The 22159-nt window shown below is 43.0% G+C and overlaps 1 protein-coding gene across 6 annotated transcripts in view; it reads left to right on the top strand.

Moving 5' to 3' along the window:
* The window catches only part of kank1a (KN motif and ankyrin repeat domains 1a), a 219656-nt gene that overhangs the window by 191193 nt on the left and 6304 nt on the right, over window positions 1–22159 (top strand). For all 6 annotated transcript variants that reach the window (XM_045226875.1, XM_045226876.1, XM_045226874.1 and 3 more), the window contains 4 exons: window positions 4801–4900; window positions 5611–5826; window positions 14389–14476; window positions 14753–14972. In XM_045226875.1, coding sequence (XP_045082810.1) covers window positions 4801–4900; window positions 5611–5826; window positions 14389–14476; window positions 14753–14972 — 624 coding nt within the window. The remainder of the gene's footprint in view (window positions 1–4800; window positions 4901–5610; window positions 5827–14388; window positions 14477–14752; window positions 14973–22159) is intronic.

The raw sequence follows: 22159 nt of genomic DNA, 5'->3' as shown, positions 1-22159 counted from the left end.
GCCCCCAGAAAGACCACACTACCCTCCCTGTGCCCCCAAAAAGACCACACTACCCTCCCTGTGCCCCCAAAAAGACCACACTACCCTCCCTGTGCCCCCAAAAAGACAACACTACCCTCCCTGTGCCCCCAAAAAGACCACACTTCCCTCCCTGTGCCCCCAGAAAGACCAAACTACCCTCCCTGTGCCCCCAAAAAGACCACACAACCCTCCCTGTGCCCCCAGAAAGACCACACAACTCTCCCTGTGCCCCCAAAAAGACCACACAACCCTCCCTGTGCCCCCAAAAAGACCACACAACCCTCCCTGTGCCCACAGAAAGACCACACAACTCTCCCTGTGCCCCCAAAAAGACCACACAACTCTCCCTGTGCCCCCAAAAAGACCACACAACTCTCCCTGTGCCCCCAGAAAGACCACACAACCCTCCCTGTGCCCCCAAAACGACCACACAACCCTCCCTGTGCCCCCAAAACGACCACACAACTCTCCCTGTGCCCCCAGAAAGACCACACAATCCTCCCTGTGCCCCCAAAACGACCACACAACTCTCCCTGTGCCCCAAGAAAGACCACACAACTCTCCCTGTGCCCCCAAAAAGACCACACTACTCTCCCTGTGCCCCCAAAAAGACCACACAACCCTCCCTGTGCCCCCAAAAAGACCACACAACCCTCCCTGTGCCCCCAAAAAGACCACACAACCCTCCCTGTGCCCCCAAAAAGACCACACAACCCTCCCTGTGCCCCCAGAAAGACCACACAACTCTCCCTGTGCCCCCAAAAAGACCACACAACTCTCCCTGTGCCCCCAAAAAGACCACACAACTCTCCCTGTGCCCCCAGAAAGACCACAGAACTCTCCCTGTGCCCCCAAAAAGACCACACTACTCTCCCTGTGCCCCCAAAAAGACCACACAACTCTCCCTGTGCCCCCAGAAAGACCACACTACTCTCCCTGTGCCCCCAAAAAGACCACACAACTCTCCCTGTGCCCCCAGAAAGACCACACAACTCTCCCTGTGCCCCCAAAAAGACCACACAACTCTCCCTGTGCCCCCAAAAAGACCACACAACTCTCCCTGTGCCCCCAGAAAGACCACACTACCCTTCCCAAAGCAAAATAATGAGTTTGATAACCCTCCCCCAGTACATTTCAATCTGTCCGTTACTATCGATGTCTCCAAACAGATTTCACTTGGTTTCCCAAATGAAGCACTGGGTAGCTGGAGGAACAGGGTTGGAGAGCCCATGGCATACAGAGTACTGGGTAGCTGGAGGAACAGGGTTGGAGAGCCCATGGCATACAGAGTACTGGGTAGCTACAGGAACAGGGTTGGAGAGCCCATGGCATACAGAGTACTGGGTAGCTACAGGAACAGGGTTGGAGAGCCCATGGCATACAGAGTACTGGGTAGCTGGGGGAACAGGGTTGGAGAGCCCATGGCATACAGAGTACTGGGTAGCTACAGGAACAGGGTTGGAGAGCCCATGGCATACAGAGTACTGGGTAGCTGGAGGAACAGGGTTGGAGAGCCCATGGCATACAGAGTACTGGGTAGCTACAGGAACAGGGTTGGAGAGCCCATGGCATACAGAGTACTGGGTAGCTGGGGGAACAGGGTTGGAGAGCCCATGGCATACAGAGTACTGGGTAGCTGGGGGAACAGGGTTGGAGAGCCCATGGCATACAGAGTACTGGGTAGCTGGAGGAACAGGGTTGGAGAGCCCATGGCATACAGAGTACTGGGTAGCTGGAGGAACAGGGTTGGAGAGCCCATGGCATACAGAGTACTGGGTAGCTGGAGGAACAGGGTTGGAGAGCCCATGGCATACAGAGTACTGGGTAGCTGGAGGAACAGGGTTGGAGAGCCCATGGCATACAGAGTACTGGGTAGCTGGAGGAACAGGGTTGGAGAGCCCATGGCATACAGAGTACTGGGTAGCTGGAGGAACAGGGTTGGAGAGCCCATGGCATACAGAGTACTGGGTAGCTGGAGGAACAGGGTTGGAGAGCCCATGGCATACAGAGTACTGGGTAGCTGGAAGAACAGGGTTGGAGAGCCCATGGCATACAGAGTACTGGGTAGCTACAGGGACAGGGTTGGAGAGCCCATGGCATACAGAGTACTGGGTAGCTGGAGGGACAGGGTTGGAGAGCCCATGGCATACAGAGTACTGGGTAGCTGGAGGAACAGGGTTGGAGAGCCCATGGCATACAGAGTACTGGGTAGCTGGAGGGAACAGGGTTGGAGAGCCCATGGCATACAGAGTACTGGGTAGCTGGAGGAACAGGGTTGGAGAGCCCATGGCATACAGAGTACTGGGTAGATGCAGTAACAGGGTTGGAGAGCCCATGGCATACAGAGTACTGGGTAGCTGGAAGAACGGGGTTGGAGAGCCCATGGCATACAGAGTACTGGGTAGCTGGAGGAACAGGGTTGGAGAGCCCATGGCATACAGAGTACTGGGTAGCTGGAGGAACAGGGTTGGAGAGCCCATGGCATACAGAGTACTGGGTAGCTGGAGGAACAGGGTTGGAGAGCCCATGGCATACAGAGTACTGGGTAGCTACAGGAACAGGGTTGGAGAGCCCATGGCATACAGAGTACTGGGTAGCTGGAGGAACAGGGTTGGAGAGCCCATGGCATACAGAGTACTGGGTAGCTACAGGAACAGGGTTGGAGAGCCCATGGCATACAGAGTACTGGGTAGCTGGAGGAGCAGGGTTGGAGAGCCCATGGCATACAGAGTACTGGGTAGCTGGAGGAACAGGGTTGGAGAGCCCATGGCATACAGAGTACTGGGTAGCTGGAGGAACAGGGTTGGAGAGCCCATGGCATACAGAGTACTGGGTAGCTGGGGGAGCAGGGTTGGAGAGCCCATGGCATACAGAGTACTGGGTAGCTGGAGGAACAGGGTTGGAGAGCCCATGGCATACAGAGTACTGGGTAGCTGGAGGAACAGGGTTGGAGAGCCCATGGCATACAGAGTACTGGGTAGCTGCAGGAACAGGGTTGGAGAGCCCATGGCATACAGAGTACTGGGTAGCTGGAGGAGCAGGGTTGGAGAGCCCATGGCATACAGAGTACTGGGTAGCTACAGGAACAGGGTTGGAGAGCCCATGGCATACAGAGTACTGGGTAGCTACAGGAACAGGGTTGGAGAGCCCATGGCATACAGAGTACTGGGTAGCTGGAGGAACAGGGTTGGAGAGCCCATGGCATACAGAGTACTGGGTAGCTGGAGGAACAGGGTTGGAGAGCCCATGGCATACAGAGTTGTCCTCTGTAGCTCAGTTGGTAGATCATGGCGCTTGCAACGCCAGGGTTGTGGGTTCGTTTCCCACGGGGGGCCAGTATGAAAATGTATGCACTCACTAACTGTAAGTCGCTCTGGATAAGAGTGTCTGCTAAATGACTAAAATCTAAATGTATGTTTTGATTTCTAAGGCATTCTAAGGTTATCATTCACAACTAAAGTTACCAAATAACTCTAGATGTATCACTTTGATGCTCAACATAGCCACTTCATATGCGCACTGGCTCCAGAATGGGGAAAATATCCTTTCTGTTTTATTCAGCTAAGTTCAATTATATTCTTCTAACTATAAAGTCATAAAATAATGGCAGGGGACTTATAAGCATATATTGTCAAATACGTACATCTTCTGAATGTAGATGTTCCAAAGGCCTGCATCAGCAGCTTCTACGCGTGTCTAGGGTGAGGTGTTGATGTGAGCCATGACCAGCCTTTCAACGCACTTCATGGCTACAGATGCGAGTGCTACGGGTTGGTAGTCATTTAGGCAGGTTACCTTGGTGCTCTTGGGCACAGGGACTATGGTGGTCTGCTTGAAACATGTTGGTATTACAGACTCGGTCAGGGAGAGGTTGAAAATGTCAGTGAAGACACTTGCCAGCTGGTCCGCGCATGTTGTGGAAAATAACCACTATACTTTATTACAAATAAGGTCTTACAGAGTTTTTGTTGCATCAAGAAATGACTTTATTAAAGTTTTCAACAAAGCCGATACCAGTCTGCAGAGTGGCACACCCCCTTACGGTCTCCCTCCATCTTATATAGTCCTCTTCGGTTTTTCCACTCTTTTATTGCTCCGCCCACTCCCTTTGTCTCTGAGAGCGGCTAAAGTCAACTTTCATTAAGTTCAGAGTACTACAATCAATCAATCCTTATCTTGCAAAAACACTCATGTTTAGTTTAAACTCTGTTCAACCCTGGCTCTTTTCATTGTGTTTGAAGACAAAAACAAACGGCCCAAGCCAGTTTCAGTCTTTGATATGATAAGACAGCCATGGATCTAAGTAAGAGCAAGCAATCTGACCCTAGGGCAGGTTCCCTCTCTACTCACCCACACAGTGAAATTAAATGACCCAATACAATTCCTGGCCCAGTAACAAACAATTCTAACTTTATGCTCTTGATGAACCCAGTTCTACCTCATAGTCCATTAAACTCTACAGTTCATTAATAATAATTCACCACACGCATACATGGGCTAGAGGGAGTTTCCACCAATTTCCTTCCAAATCCATGAAGGGAAGTGAACAAGTGGACACTTTGGGAGGAAGGAGAGATGCAGGGGACATGTTGTTCGCTGTATCATGGATCATGAACAATATAGGTGACATACCATACGTTCATGTCCTCCAGATTCATATGTTGATTAATAAGCGTTGTCCCCTCCCTCCCTCCCTCCCTCCCTCCCTCCCTTTCATCCCTCCCTCCCTCCCTCCCTCCCTCCCTTTCATCCCTCCCTCCTTCCCTCCCTCCCTCTCAGGTGATAAGAGCGCCCTGAAGTCCATCATGAAGAAGAAAGATGGCCGCCAGGGTTCTAACGGAACCAAGAAGAACCTACAGTTTGTAGGAGTCAACGGAGGGTTAGTCAGTGGTCTGCAGGATGTAGTTATTACAACAGGCGCTAGAGCAGTGGTATTCAAGGTCGGGGTTGCGACCCAGGTAATTGCAGTGGGGTCTCCAGAAATTCTGGATAAAAAAATGGGGCCCCCGCTGAAAAAGTTTGTATACCACTGGTCTAGAGACTGTGATTAGAACGTTTCAATGAAACTGCAAACAGTTAAACCATTTTCAATGTGGATCTCTGTAGTGAGTCTGTATCTGTAGCTATGTATCAACAGTATGTACGGGCAGCCCAAATCAATCAGTTAATCAATAGTATGTACGTGCAGCCCAAATCAATCAGTTAATCAATAGTATGTACGTGCAGCCCAAATCAATCAGTTAATCAATAGTATGTACGTGCATCCCAAATCAATCAGTTAATCAATAGTATGTACGTGCAGCCCAAATCAATCAGTTAATCAATAGTATGTACGTGCAGCCCAAATCAATCAGTTAATCAATAGTATGTACGGGCAGCCCAAATCAATCAGTTAATCAACAGTATGTACGGGCAGCCCAAATCAATCAGTTAATCAATAGTATGTACGGGCAGCCCAATTGCAGGAACAGATTTGATGTAGTATTATGCTGGCTGTGTTTTCTAGTTTAGTTCTGAAACTTAACTGACATGCAGTAGTTCTGTGAGATAGTGTTGACTTTGTCTTCCCCTGTTGGCGTTCTGTTGCAGGTACGAGACAACGTCGAGCGATGAATCCAGCTCAGAGGACAGCAGCTCCTCTGGAACAGGGGAGGAGGAGGAGGAGGAAGAGGAGGAGGAGAAGGTGTTCAGAGGAGGAGAGGAAGAGGAGGAGGAGAACACAGAAGGATTCCAGAACGAGGGAGCAGTGGAAGAGGGAAGGAGTGAAGAGGAAGGAGGAGGAGAAAAGCAAGAGATGAGAGAGAGGTGGGTTGAGTGAATTCAGGGGTGAAAGTAAGCCTGGACGGCGTCCCGGCAAAATAAATAGTGGGGGTACGCCGTAAAACATGAGGCTATCACAATAATTCATGTCAGCTCCATGAAAATTTGCAAATTGATTTGAAAACAGGTGGTATACCCACCAAATTGATTTGAAAACAGGTGGTATACCCACCAAATTGATTTGAAAACAGGTGGTATACCCACCAAATTGATTTGAAAACAGGTGGTATACCCACCAAATTGATTTGAAAACAGGTGGTATACCCACCAAATTGATTTGTGGTTCAACGAGAGCACTACCATTTTCCCAAGGCCGAGACCGTGATGCTACAAATGTAATGGACCTGATGACAATCGCCCAATTACATTACACTTTTAGTTTTTTTGGAACAGACGTCTCGTCATCAAACTGCACAGTGCACTGTTTGGATGCTGGAATGATTTTGTGAGTGGACAATCGTGTGGGGGTAGCCAACAGGAGCGCCTTTTGAAGTGATTGTTTGACAATTAGATGAAAACATCATGACTGGTTGTGTTTATGCCACATTAAAAGCTAATACATGATCACATTTATATGACAAATCTTTACTAGGTATCCTAGACCCACAGAGATCATACTACATTAATAGGGATTATATATGTCATTCTATGATAAGGCCCACAGAGATCATACTACATTAATAGGGATTCTATATGTCATTCTATGATAAGGCCCACAGAGATCATACTAAATGAAGCAAGAGCAAGCCTGCTTCTCTCCACGAAAATCTAAAGCTTTTGTAGCCTTTTAGCTTTCCTGGGATTTCACGACAAGAGGAATAGCGTCTGTATCCTGTAGCCTGTTGCTGGAGGAGAGAGGCTAGAGTTGTGTAGCCGAAGAAGCTAAATATTAGCTAGATATTAGGCCACTCATTAACTAAATATTAGGGCTATAAATATTTACCTGTCAAAGTGCAAGAAAAAGTCGTTAACAGATGATGAACTGGCAGATCTGTTGATTAGGTCTGATGAAATGGCAGATCTGTTGATTAGGTCTGATGAAATGGCAGATCTGTTGATTAGGTCTGATGAACTGGCAGATCTGTTGATTAGGTCTGATGAAATGGCAGATCTGTTGATTAGGTCTGATGAAATGGCAGATCTGTTGATTAGGTCTGATGAAATGGCAGATCTGTTGATTAGGTCTGATGAAATGGCAGATCTGTTGATTAGGTCTGATGAAATGGCAGATCTGTTGATTAGGTCTGATGAAATGGCAGATCTGTTGATTAGGTCTGATGAAATGGCAGATCTGTTGATTAGGTCTGATGAAATGGCAGATCTGTTGATTAGGTCTACGTTGTTAGACAATAACAGTGCAGTGACTAATCTATTATTGTTATAAAGTGACTACACAATTATTTTAATGCTTCATTACGAAATAACTGCATCAAATCAAATACAAGTTTATTTGTCACATGCGCCGGTGCAGACGTTACGAACCCTTCCCAATGATGGGTTATAATAATGAAATGGTAACACAAGGAATAAAATAAAACAGACAGGAATGGAGCTGTATACAGGGAGAACCATACAGCCTGACAACCATTTTGATTAATTATGGATCTATTCTCCACAGTTTACAAGGTCCAGCAAGGTACATTTGATTTAGAGATTCAGATTGAGTGTTTAATAGTCACATGCAATGTTCCCTCTAATTTTTTCCGGCACAGAGCAAATTTCAAGTCTGCTGAGTGCAAACTTAAACGTTGAGAAAATGCTGTGAAACATCCGGTGCGCGTTTACTGTGAACACTGAGGCTGTACCCACTTTAAGTTACAGTTTTAACAGTGGCCCAGTAGGCTACTGTGGCTATTTGATCATAATGTAGGCCTACCAGAGTGGCCTACCATCAAAAACTATGGAGAAAATGCATCCCATAACATTTTAACATGGAAATAGCTGTTCTATCGTTCAGCCTACAGTAGCAGCCAATGTGTGGTGTTCAATGTCGGCCTACATTCCATGAAACCTTTGATAAAAACATGCAGGGCTTGACATTAACCTGTTTATCCACTTGTCCTTCAGACAAGGAGGTGACTGGAAATGTTGTTCTGTTTGATGCAAGAAACCACTTTACAAAATAAAATGCATTATTATTCCCATACCATTATTACAGAGAATCAGACAAATTATGCTACCCTCTGCCTATTGGCTACTTAGCTTATTCAAGCCTGTCTCAAAATACAACACTGCCCCTTTAAGACCAAAAAAATAAGCTCTTTACCTGACTCGCTTTTCAATGATGTCTAGAAATGTACATGTTTTGTGCTCTTGTAGGAAGCAACCACTCCCCTATTGCTGACTACAAATGTGGCCGATCGATTTGATATTATGTAGCAAAATTTGAATTTTAGTTTTTTACATTGGATAAAAGTAGAGACTCGGAGCTAGAAAATGGTATATCATACACTACAGTTGAGGAACAATGGGAAAGTAATTCTGCTTTGAAAGTTGATAAACCTGTAACCCCACGTTTGAGAAAATGGCCATTGAATGTTTTGCTACCTACTGGAGAGCTCTTCTTTGTCTACACCCATTCAGCATCGTTCACACCCTCTTAAGCTTTATCCCCACCCATCTCTTTAAGGATTCACTTTAAGGCCATGTGCTAAACAGAGTGAGTAGTGTACTAAACAACCAAAGATTTCAAGACTAAAGGCTGGTTTATACTACGGGTGTGTTCGTAAATGTAATCTGGAGTGCCAGAGTGTGCTCAGAGTGCGCTCTGGGCGTTCGTAAACTCAGAGTGTTGTCAGATTGTCCGTTCGTGAATTCAGAGCGTTTCGGTCTCTGAGTGTTCAGAGCGCACACTGGATGCTCTGGCCGAGGAGTCGGGTTGATCCGAGCGTTCTGACCTAACAACAGCAGTCAAGCACCCAAGCTAACTGGCTAACGTTGGCTAGCTTGCTAGCTACTTCCAGACACAAATGAGAGAACAGCTCACTGACCATTTTACTCGCCCTAGCAGAGCTGGTTAGGCAGTTTTTATGTTATCCAGAGCGTTGGTGACTGCAACTGTGCTGCTGGCAACAATTTAATTATGCTTTTTTGCCAATGTTTACTGACACCAGCCATATTCAACGGGTGTTGAGCGTTTGTAAATTCATCAGTTATTCTGCATACTCAGACGAGAGTGCTCTGAAATCAGAGTAGATAGCCAGAGTAAATTTACCAGCTACGTCTATCGACAGTTGTCACAGTGACTTCATAAACATTCTATTGAAATGGTTACTTGTATAGTGGAGTCTTTTGTTTAGACATGTAGCTAGCTAGCTAAACAATGAACCATAAGCCCAACTCATATCGTTACTACCCTGCATTAATCTGCAGGTAGCTAACCAACCAGATTCAATGTTAGCTAGCTAACATTAGGCTATAACTAGCAATGCAAATGGCTCTGAGTTACGAATAATATAACTACACAGATCATACACGTAATGTTAGCTAGCGAGCCAGCCTGCTAACGTTAGCTAGCTACAGTACACTATAACTTGAAATTAAAATGACTTTCTGACAAAATTAGAAATGTGTAATATCTGAAAATGTAGCTAGCTAGACTCTCTTACCCGTATACATGGATGGACGCTTTTCCCTCTCTGTCACGGATGCCATGGTTGCCCTTAGTTTGAAGATGTAATCCAGAGACAGGTGTTTTATACAACAGCCTTCTGTGTGTTCTCTTTTCGACTCCATCTGCATATTTGCAATCAAACGGCAGAATTTTCTCCATCTCCTTAGCTATCATACTCTAATTCCACTGATTTCAAAACTCGGTCCTACAGAAAGTGGAGAGCAACACTTATGCAGTTCTACTACGTGAGATCTTTCAAAAAAGCTGCGTTAGAAAGGATTACCTACACATACTGAGCAGCTCATGTTATAGACAGAAGTGTGCTACATGGCAGACCAATCCGAACTCATCTCTCGGCATACAGATGACGGATCACCACCTCAAGCTGAACCTCGGCAAGACAGAGCTGCTCTTCCTCCCGGGGAAGGACTGCCCGTTCCATGATCTCGCCATCACGGTTGACAACTCCGTTGTGTCCTCCTCCCAGAGTGCAAAAAGCCTTGGCGTGACCCTGGACAACACCCTGTCGTTCTCCGCTAACATCAAGGCGGTGACCTGATCCTGTAGGTTCATGCTCTACAACATTCGGAGAGTACGACCCTGCCTTACACAGGAAGCGGCACAGGTCCTAATCCAGGCACTTGTCATCTCCCGTCTGGATTACTGCAATTCGCTGTTGGCTGGGCTCCCTGCCTATGCCATTAAACCCTACAACTCATCCAGAATGCCGCAGCCCGTCTGGTGTTCAACCTTCCCAAGTTCTCTCACGTCACCCCGCTCCTCCGCACACTCCACTGGTTTCCAGTTGAAGCTCGCATCTGCTACAAGACCATGGTGCTTGCCTACGGAGCTGCAAGGGTAACGGCACCTCCGTACCTTCAGGCTCTGATCAGTCCCTACACCCAAACAAGGGCATTGCGTTCATCCACCTCTGGCCTGCTGGCCCCCCTACCTCTGCGGAAGCACAGTTCCCGCTCAGCCCAGTCAAAACTGTTCGCTGCTCTGGCACCCCAATAGTGGAACAAGCTCCCTCACGACGCCAGGACAGCGGAGTCACTCACCATCTTCCGGAGACATTTGAAACCCCACCTCTTTAAGGAATACCTGGGATAGGATAAAGTAATCCTTCTACCCCGTCCCCTTACCCCCCAAAAAAAAACATATTGTAAAGTGGTTATCCCACTGGCTATAAGGTGAATGCACCAACTTGTAAGTCGCTCTGGATAAGAGCGTCTGCTTAATGACGTAAATGTAAATGTAAACAGATAGTCCAGCCCTCCACATGGACTGTTGACTGTTCGGTAGCAACTCCTCCAACACCCGATTTCATCCATTCACTTTTTCCGCATTGAGGAACAATCTTCTTTCGACTCCAAAATTCCATTGAACTTTTCTCGGTTATTTTCAGACTGCAAAGTAACCCTTAAATTATTGTGAAGGTAACTTTTTTCACAAGCTGTGGTACTTGCGCAATTGTGTGAAGCCATGCTTGTTGTTGTGTTAAAACAGAGTTTTTTGGTGCTTTTGAGAAAACTAGGTAAAATCATGACGTCAGTGATCTTCAGGTCGGAAAGTCGGAGCTGTAGAAAGATTCCGACTTTGAATTCCTAGTTGGATGACCGTTCAAAACGATCTTCCCAGTCGGAGCTAGTTTTTTTCCCAGAGTTCCCAGGTTTCTTGAACGGTCAGAGATTTCAGAGTTCCCAGGTTTCTTGAACGGTCGGAGATTTCAGAGTTGCCCGTTGTTGTTTTCTACCACAGTTGTTGTTGTTGTTGCGCGTTAGCTCCCTACGCTATCACTACAAGCGCTATTTGATTCACCAGATACTCTACACGCCCACGTTCTGGATACGCCAAGCACAGAGGGACTGATCAAACAGCCAATGGAAAGGTAAAAGTGAAATGCTCAGCGAGGAGAATACGAGAGAGAGGGGTTGTATACCAAGGTTACACATAGTCGAATTCAATACGTAAATTCCAAAATACTGACATTTAATCAATTACTAATTACATGACCCTCCTCTGGACTAAATAAAACAATACCAAACCCTCCCCCTGACTGAAATTGAAAAAAGCTTAACCCCCCACCCCCCATTTTCCTCCAGGTAACAATTGCATTAATTTTGACCGGTCCCTAAACGTAACTCTATGATAAGGCCCACAGAGATCATACTACATTAATAGGGATTCTATATGTCATTCTATGATAAGGCCCACAGAGATCATACTACATTAATAGGGATTCTATATGTCATTCTATGATAAGGCCCACAGAGATCATACTACATTAATAGGGATTCTATATGTCATTCTATGATAAGGCCCACAGAGATCATACTACATTAATAGGGATTCTATATGTCATTCTATGATAAGGCCCACAGAGATCATACTACATTAATAGGGATTCTATATGTCATTCTATGATAAGGCCTACAGAGATCATACTACATTAATAGGGATTCTATATGTCATTCTATGATAAGGCCCACAGAGATCATACTACATTAATAGGGATTCTATATGTCATTCTATGATAAGGCCCACAGAGATCATACTACATTAATAGGGATTCTATATGTCATTCTATGATAAGGCCTACAGAGATCATACTACATTAATAGGGATTCTATATGTCATTCTATGATAAGGCCCACAGAGATCATACTACATTAATAGGGATTCTATATGTCATTCTATGATAAGGCCCACAGAGATCATACTACATTAATAGGGATTCTATATGTCATTCTATGATAAGGCCCACAGAGATCATACTACATTAATAGGGATTCTATATGTCATTCTATGATAAGGCCCACAGAGATCATACTACATTAATAGGGATTCTATATGTCATTCTATGATAAGGCCTACAGAGATCATACTACATTAATAGGGATTCTATATGTCATTCTATGATAAGGCCCACAGAGATCATACTACATTAATAGGGATTCTATATGTCATTCTATGATAAGGCCTACAGAGATCATACTACATTAATAGGGATTCTATATGTCATTCTATGATAAGGCCCACAGAGATCATACTACATTAATAGGGATTCTATATGTCATTCTATGATAAGGCCTACAGAGATCATACTACATTAATAGGGATTCTATATGTCATTCTATGATAAGGCCCACAGAGATCATACTACATTAATAGGGATTCTATATGTCATTCTATGATAAGGCCCACAGAGATCATACTACATTAATAGGGATTCTATATGTCATTCTATGATAAGGCCCACAGAGATCATACTACATTAATAGGGATTCTATATGTCATTCTATGATAAGGCCCACAGAGATCATACTACATTAATAGGGATTCTATATGTCATTCTATGATAAGGCCCACAGAGATCATACTACATTAATAGGGATTCTATATGTCATTCTATGATAAGGCCCACAGAGATCATACTACATTAATAGGGATTCTATATGTCATTCTATGATAAGGCCCACAGAGATCATACTACATTAATAGGGATTCTATATGTCATTCTATGATAAGGCCCACAGAGATCATACTACATTAATAGGGATTCTATGTGTCATTCTATGATAAGGCCCACAGAGATCATACTACATTAATAGGGATTCTATATGTCATTCTATGATAAGGCCCACAGAGATCATACTACATTAATAGGGATTCTATATGTCATTCTATGATAAGGCCCACAGAGATCATACTACATTAATAGGGATTCTATATGTCATTCTATGATAAGGCCCACAGAGATCATACTACATTAATAGGGATTCTATGTGTCATTCTATGATAAGGCCCACAGAGATCATACTACATTAATAGGGATTCTATATGTCATTCTATGATAAGGCCCACAGAGATCATACTACATTAATAGGGATTCTATATGTCATTCTATGATAAGGCCCACAGAGATCATACTACATTAATAGGGATTCTATATGTCATTCTATGATAAGGCCCACAGAGATCATACTACATTAATAGGGATTCTATATGTCATTCTATGATAAGGCCCACAGAGATCATACTACATTAATAGGGATTCTATATGTCATTCTATGATAAGGCCCACAGAGATCATACTACATTAATAGGGATTCTATATGTCATTCTATGATAAGGCCCACAGAGATCATACTACATTAATAGGGATTCTATATGTCATTCTATGATAAGGCCCACAGAGATCATACTACATTAATAGGGATTCTATATGTCATTCTATGATAAGGCCCACAGAGATCATACTACATTAATAGGGATTCTATATGTCATTCTATGATAAGGCCCACAGAGATCATACTACATTAATAGGGATTCTATATGTCATTCTATGATAAGGCCCACAGAGATCATACTACATTAATAGGGATTCTATATGTCATTCTATGATAAGGCCCACAGAGATCATACTACATTAATAGGGATTCTATATGTCATTCTATGATAAGGCCCACAGAGATCATATTACATTAATAGGGATTCTATATGTCATTCTATGATAAGGCCCACAGAGATCATACTACATTAATAGGGATTCTATATGTCATTCTATGATAAGGCCCACAGAGATCATACTACATTAATAGGGATTCTATATGTCATTCTATGATAAGGCCCACAGAGATCATACTACATTAATAGGGATTCTATATGTCATTCTATGATAAGGCCCACAGAGATCATACTACATTAATAGGGATTCTATATGTCATTCTATGATAAGGCCCACATAGATCATACTACATTAATAGGGATTCTATATGTCATTCTATGATAAGGGTGATTAGACCATAATATAGTAAGTCCCATACCAGTAAGAACCAAAATCTACTTTAACCCCTAGAATTGGAAAATAAAGAAATGGTAAATGTCCAATGTTTGAATTAAACCTGAGCCCTGTCTGTTTGTCTCTCCAGGTATGAGTTAAGTGAGAAGATGTTGGCTGCCTGTAACGTGTTGAAGAACCACCTGAATGATGGCAAGGCCTTAACCAGTAAAGATGTGGTGCGCAACAGTTCTGAACAACACACTCACTCACTCACTCACACACTCACACACACACACTCACACCCGGCAGAGTGCTAGTAGAGGATGCTGACCAGTGTCCTGCTATATGCTTGCTGGAGCTGAAGAACAAATTAACCATCACTAACATTTATTTAGGAGATTTGACTCACTGTAAAGCACTCCTATTCACATCACAGTAGCAGTGATGAGAGATGGCCACTGTCCTAGTAGGGTTATAATGTCTGTCCATGTCTCTCTGTCCCGGTCCTATAGAGAGCCTGTGTGAACACAGTTCAGAACGAGTGGTTCTGTGTGTCCAGTCAGAAGACGGCGGTGCCCGGCATGGTGGAGGACTATTTAACAGCGTTCCGTGACATCTCGCCGGCCATGCTGCGTCACGTTGTCAATATGGCGGACGGTAACGGAAACACGGCGCTCCACTACAGCGTGTCACACTCCAACTTCCACATCGTCAAGACGCTGCTCAACGCAAGTGAGGGAAACATTTGTTTACAAGTCTGTCTGGTGTAACGTCTGCCAGTCTCTTTATCCTCCTGTCTGTCTGGTGTAACGTCTGCCAGTCTCTTATCTCATATCCCTAAGTCCTTCCATCTGCACAGTAAAAAGCTCACCCATGTTCCTCCAGCCCCTCTGCTGTCTAATCCCCCCTGGTCCACAGTAGTACCCACTAAGAGGCAACAAAAGAAAAACCCACACCAAACTTAAAGACAGGAAGCAAACTTAAAAGGTGGAGCAAAACAAAAGGACCATTTTTCTAGACCTCAAACAGGAAGCGACAACTAACGGTGTTGACCCTCCACATCTATCAAGACAACTGGAGAACTGGGCCAGCCACTCTTAAATATCACCTGGGCCAGCACAGGTGAAACACCTTCACACTAACGAGATGGCAAACAGGATTTGTGTAACACATACTGACTAACGAGGTGACACCAACCGGTGTGCCCTATGTGCTAACGAGCTATACGTGCTAAAGTCCAACCTCAAAACATAAGTGGAAAAACCAAAGCCTGTAACACCTTCCCCCTTAAGACAACAAAATCCAGAAAATCACATTGTAGGATTTTTAATGAATTTATTTGCAAATTATGGTGGAAAATAAGTATTTGGTCAATAACAAAAGTTTCTCAATACTTTGTTAAATACCCTTTGTTGGCAATAACACAGGTCAAACGTTTTCTGTAAGTCTTCACAAGGTTTTCACACACTGTTGCTGGTATTTTGGCCCATTCCTCCATGCAGATCTCCTCTAGAGCAGTGATGTTTTGGGGCTGTCGCTGGGCAACACGGACTTTCAACTCCCTCCAAAGATTTTCTATGGGGTTGAGATCTGGAGACTGGCTAGGCCACTCCAGGACCTTGAAATGTTTCTTACGAAGCCACTCCATCGTTGGCCGGGCGGTGTGTTTGGGATCATTGTCATGCTGAAAGACCCAGCCACGTTTCATCTTCAATGCCCTTGCTGATGGAAGGAGGTTTTCACTCAAAATCTCACGATACATGGCCCCATTCATTCTTTCCTTTACACGGATCAGTCGTCCTGGTCCCTTTGCAGAAAAACTGCCCCAAAGCATGATGTTTCCACCCCCATGCTTCACAGTAGGTATGGTGTTCTATGGATGCAACTCAGCATTCTTTGTCCTCCAAACACGACGGAGTTGAGTTTTTACCAAAAAGTTATATTTTGGTTTCATCTGACCATATGACATTCTCCCAATCCTCTTCTGGATCATCCAAATGCACTCTAGCAAACTTCAGACGGGCCTGGACATGTACTGGCTTAAGCAGGGGGACACGTCTGGCACTGCAGGATTTGAGTCCCTGGCAGCGTAGTGTGTTACTGATGGTAGGCTTTGTTACTTTGGTCCCAGCTCTCTGCAGGTCATTCACTAGGTCCCCCCGTGTGGTTCTGGGATTTTTGCTCACCGTTCTTGTGATCATTTTGACCCCACGGGGTGAGATCTTGCGTGGAGCCCCAGATCGAGGGAGATTATCAGTGGTCTTGTATGTCTTCCATTTCCTAATAATTGCTCCCACAGTTGATTTCTTCAAACCAAGCTGCTTACCTATTGCAGATTCAGTCTTCCCAGCCTGGTGCAGGTCTACAATTTTGTTTCTGGTGTCCTTTGACAACTCTTTGGTCTTGGCCATAGTGGAGTTTGGAGTGTGACTGTTTGAGGTTGTGGACAGGTGTCTTTTATACTGATAACAAGTTCAAACAGGTGCCATTAATACAGGTAACGAGTGGAGGACAGAGGAGCCTCTTAAAGAAGAAGTTACAGGTCTGTGAGAGCCAGAAATCTTGCTTGTTTGTAGGTGACCAAATACTTATTTTCCACCATAATTTGCAAATAAATTCATAAAAAATCCTACAATGTGATTTTCTGGATTTTTTTTCTCAATTTGTCTGTCATAGTTGACGTGTACCTATGATGAAAATTACAGGCCTCTCTCATCTTTTTAAGTGGGAGAACTTGCACAATTGGTGGCTGACTAAATACTTTTTTTCCCCACTGTATATCCTATATTTTGTTGGACAAGTTTGCTCACCACCAACAGAAAACAACTTCCATCTCACAACTTGATTAACTTAAATGTGTCGCTACTTAAATGTGTCGCCTTCTCCAATATAAACGTGGTGTCTACTGCCTGTCAACAATTAAATATAAGACAAAACAGGTTTTTTTCTCCAAATGTTTCTAGTTGCATAAAACTCACAGGTTTTGAAAAACTCACATACGCCTCTATAACTCACATCCCCTTGGAACGAGCCCAACCAAAACAAAACTCATCTCCAATACGAAAAGACATGCAGTCAAAATAAACTGAGCCAGGGCAACACACCGGCTAAACGCAAAACACAAAACCTATTGACTGCACACCCTTGAAAGACAATCAGCAACCAAGTTGTCCTTACCACGGACATGTCTGATTTCCAGGGGAAACTCCTGCAATATCCGTAGTAACTGCGGAGCTTCTCTCTCTTTTCAGTGTTCACTCGATAGGCATGCTGTTGGATCGGGGCGAGTCAGGGTTCACTCGATAGGCATGCTGTTGGATCGGGGCGAGTCAGGGTTCACTCGATAGGCATGCTGTTGGATCGGGGCGAGTCAGGGTTCACTCGATAGGCATGCTGTTGGATCAGGGCAAGTCAGGGTTCACTCGATAGGCATGCTGTTGGATCGGGCGAGTCAGGGTTCACTCGATAGGCATGCTGTTGGATCGGGCGAGTCAGGGTTCACTCGATAGGCATGCTGTTGGATCGGGCGAGTCAGGGTTCACTCGATAGGCATGCTGTTGGATCGGGGCGAGTCAGGGTTCACTCGATAGGCATGCTGTTGGATCGGGGCGAGTCAGGGTTCACTCGATAGGCATGCTGTTGGATCGGGGCGAGTCAGGGTTCACTCGATAGGCATGCTGTTGGATCGGGGCAAGTCAGGGTTTGCACATCTGAGAATAAACCCTGATTTTCTAAAAACAATGTCGCCTTTTTCCTTTCGATCCTGAACACCATCCAGTTTGCTTCTATATGCCATATCTTTCAACCTATAACCTATATACCTATTATGGACACAGTATGCTTTACATTAGTTATCTTGTTGTTAGTTGTTATTAGTCCCATCCTTCAGCTCCATTCAACACCACCCATCTATCTCTGAACACCATCCAGTTTGGATTTCTATTTGCAATATATTTTTCAACTGTGCTGTGATGTTTCACAAAAGTTCTGAACCCTTCTATTCTCATAGATTCTACAGATTGTAAATTAAAGATAAACATTTTTGCTAAGAGTATTATTATATTATTAATCAATTGACTATGACTTTTTAAATTACCCAGCAGTGCTATTTGCAGGGTTAGTTCCAGGTAAATGTTGCAATCCTTCAGCCATTCCTGGACCTGTGACCAAAAACAAGCTACATATGGACAGTACCAAAACAAATGATCTAATGATTCTGTCTCTTCACGGCAAAATCTGCAGAGCTAGGAAGATTGTATCCCCCATATAAATAACATTCTATTGGTTGCAATAATTTTGTATAATAATTTAAATGGAAAAACTTGGAAGTTTTGAATCCAGCGTAGTTTTGTGGATCAGTTCATAAACCATGTGTCATGGAATCAGTACATCAAACATCTCTTCCCAACTATTTTGCAATCTATATGGGACGGCTGTCAATCCTTTGGTCCTTAAATGAAACTGGTATACTTTTTTATTCATCACAATTTTCTTTAGCCAGTTTTGGTCTTTAAGGCCGGCAGACAAGTTCCTTACTTTCTCCCCCTTCCACTTGCCTCTTCCATTTTTCCGGTAATGCTGCAATTAGTTGACTGTGTAATGTTGTTGTTTACTTCCAGACTGTAATGTTGTTGTTTACTTCCAGACTGTAATGTTGTTGTTTACTTCCAGACTCTGTAATGTTGTTGTTTACTTCCAGACTGTGTAATGTTGTTGTTTACTTCCAGACTGTGTAATGTTGTTGTTTACTTCCAGACTGTAATGTTGTTGTTTACTTCCAGACTCTGTAATGTTGTTGTTTACTTCCAGACTGTGTAATGTTGTTGTTTACTTCCAGACTGTGTAATGTTGTTGTTTACTTCCAGACTGTGTAATGTTGTTGTTTACTTCCAGACTGTAATGTTGTTGTTTACTTCCAGACTGTAATGTTGTTGTTTACTTCCAGACTGTAATGTTGTTGTTTACTTCCAGACTGTAATGTTGTTGTTTACTTCCAGACTGTAATGTTGTTGTTTACTTCCAGACTGTAATGTTGTTGTTTACTTCCAGACTGTAATGTTGTTGTTTACTTCCAGGCTGTAATGTTGTTGTTTACTTCCAGGCTGTAATGTTGTTGTTTACTTCCAGGCTGTAATGTTGTTGTTTACTTCCAGACTGTAATGTTGTTGTTTACTTCCAGACTGTAATGTTGTTGTTTACTTCCAGACTGTTGTTGTTTACTTCCAGATTGTAATGTTGTTGTTTACTTCCAGACTGTGTAATGTTGTTGTTTACTTCCAGACTGTAATGTTGTTGTTTACTTCCAGACTGTTGTTGTTTACTTCCAGGCTGTAATGTTGTTGTTTACTTCCAGACTGTAATGTTGTTGTTTACTTCCAGACTGTTGTTGTTTACTTCCAGACTGTAATGTTGTTGTTTACTTCCAGACTGTAATGTTGTTGTTTACTTCCAGACTGTAATGTTGTTGTTTACTTCCAGACTGTAATGTTGTTGTTTACTTCCAGACTGTAATGTTGTTGTTTACTTCCAGACTGTAATGTTGTTGTTTACTTCCAGGCTGTAATGTTGTTGTTTACTTCCAGACTGTGTAATGTTGTTGTTTACTTCCAGACTGTGTAATGTTGTTGTTTACTTCCAGACTGTAATGTTGTTGTTTACTTCCAGGCTGTAATGTTGTTGTTTACTTCCAGGCTGTAATGTTGTTTACTTCCAGGCTGTAATGTTGTTGTTTACTTCCAGACTGTAATGTTGTTGTTTACTTCCAGACTGTAATGTTGTTGTTTACTTCCAGGCTGTAATGTTGTTGTTTACTTCCAGACTGTTGTTGTTTACTTCCAGATTGTAATGTTGTTGTTTACTTCCAGACTGTGTAATGTTGTTGTTTACTTCCAGACTGTAATGTTGTTGTTTACTTCCAGACTGTTGTTGTTTACTTCCAGGCTGTAATGTTGTTGTTTACTTCCAGACTGTAATGTTGTTGTTTACTTCCAGACTGTAATGTTGTTGTTTACTTCCAGACTGTTGTTGTTTACTTCCAGACTGTAATGTTGTTGTTTACTTCCAGACTGTAATGTTGTTGTTTACTTCCAGATTGTAATGTTGTTGTTTACTTCCAGACTGTAATGTTGTTGTTTACTTTCAGACTTTAATGTTGTTGTTTACTTCCAGACTGTAATGTTGTTGTTTACTTCCAGACTGTAATGTTGTTGTTTACTTCCAGACTGTAATGTTGTTGTTTACTTCCAGACTGTAATGTTGTTGTTTACTTCCAGACTGTGTAATGTTGTTGTTTACTTCCAGACTGTAATGTTGTTGTTTACTTCCAGACTGTAATGTTGTTGTTTACTTCCAGACTGTAATGTTGTTGTTTACTTCCAGACTGTAATGTTGTTGTTTACTTCCAGACTGTAATGTTGTTGTTTACTTCCAGACTGTAATGTTGTTGTTTACTTCCAGACTGTGTAATGTTGTTGTTTACTTCCAGACTGTAATGTTGTTGTTTACTTCCAGACTGTGTAATGTTGTTGTTTACTTCCAGACTGTAATGTTGTTTACTTCCAGACTGTAATGTTGTTGTTTACTTCCAGACTCTGTAATGTTATTGTTTACTTCCAGACTCTGTAATGTTGTTGTTTACTTCCAGGCTGTAATGTTGTTGTTTACTTCCAGGCTGTAATGTTGTTGTTTACTTCCAGGCTGTGTAATGTTGTTGTTTACTTCCAGACTGTTGTTGTTTACTTCCAGGCTGTAATGTTGTTGTTTACTTCCAGACTGTGTAATGTTGTTGTTTACTTCCAGACTGTAATGTTGTTGTTTACTTCCAGACTGTAATGTTGTTGTTTACTTCCAGACTGTAATGTTGTTGTTTACTTCCAGACTGTAATGTTGTTGTTTACTTCCAGACTCTGTAATGTTGTTGTATATTTCCAGACTGTGTAATGTTGTTGTTTACTTCCAGGCTGTAATGTTGTTGTTTACTTCCAGGCTGTAATGTTGTTGTTTACTTCCAGGCTGTGTAATGTTGTTGTTTACTTCCAGACTGTTGTTGTTTACTTCCAGGCTGTAATGTTGTTGTTTACTTCCAGACTGTAATGTTGTTGTTTACTTCCAGATTGTAATGTTGTTGTTTACTTCCAGACTGTAATGTTGTTGTTTACTTCCAGACTGTAATGTTGTTGTTTACTTCCAGACTGTAATGTTGTTGTTTACTTCCAGACTGTAATGTTGTTGTTTACTTCCAGACTGTAATGTTGTTGTTTACTTCCAGACTGTAATGTTGTTGTTTACTTCCAGACTGTGTAATGTTGTTGTTTACTTCCAGGCTGTAATGTTGTTGTTTACTTCCAGACTGTAATGTTGTTGTTTACTTCCAGGCTGTAATGTTGTTGTTTACTTCCAGGCTGTAATGTTGTTGTTTACTTCCAGACTGTAATGTTGTTGTTTACTTCCAGACTGTAATGTTGTTGTTTACTTACAGACTGTGTAATGTTGTTGTTTACTTCCAGACTGTAATGTTGTTGTTTACTTCCAGACTGTAATGTTGTTGTTTACTTCCAGACTGTAATGTTGTTGTTTACTTCCAGACTGTGTAATGTTGTTGTTTACTTCCAGACTGTAATGTTGTTGTTTACTTCCAGACTGTAATGTTGTTGTTTATTTCCAGACTGTAATGTTTTTGTTTACTTCCAGACTGTAATGTTGTTGTTTACTTCCAGACTGTGTAATGTTGTTGTTTACTTCCAGACTGTAATGTTGTTGTTTACTTCCAGACTGTGTAATGTTGTTGTTTACTTCCAGACTGTAATGTTGTTGTTTACTTCCAGACTGTAATGTTGTTTTTTACTTCCAGACTGTAATGTTGTTGTTTACTTCCAGACTGTGTAATGTTGTTGTTTACTTCCAGACTGTAATGTTGTTGT

Source organism: Coregonus clupeaformis, chromosome 18 (assembly GCF_020615455.1).
Source record: "Coregonus clupeaformis isolate EN_2021a chromosome 18, ASM2061545v1, whole genome shotgun sequence".
In the NCBI taxonomy this organism is placed as follows: Eukaryota; Metazoa; Chordata; class Actinopteri; order Salmoniformes; family Salmonidae; genus Coregonus; species Coregonus clupeaformis.
Note: the sequence above shows the minus strand (reverse complement) of the source record. Positions and strands in the feature narration are given on the sequence as shown.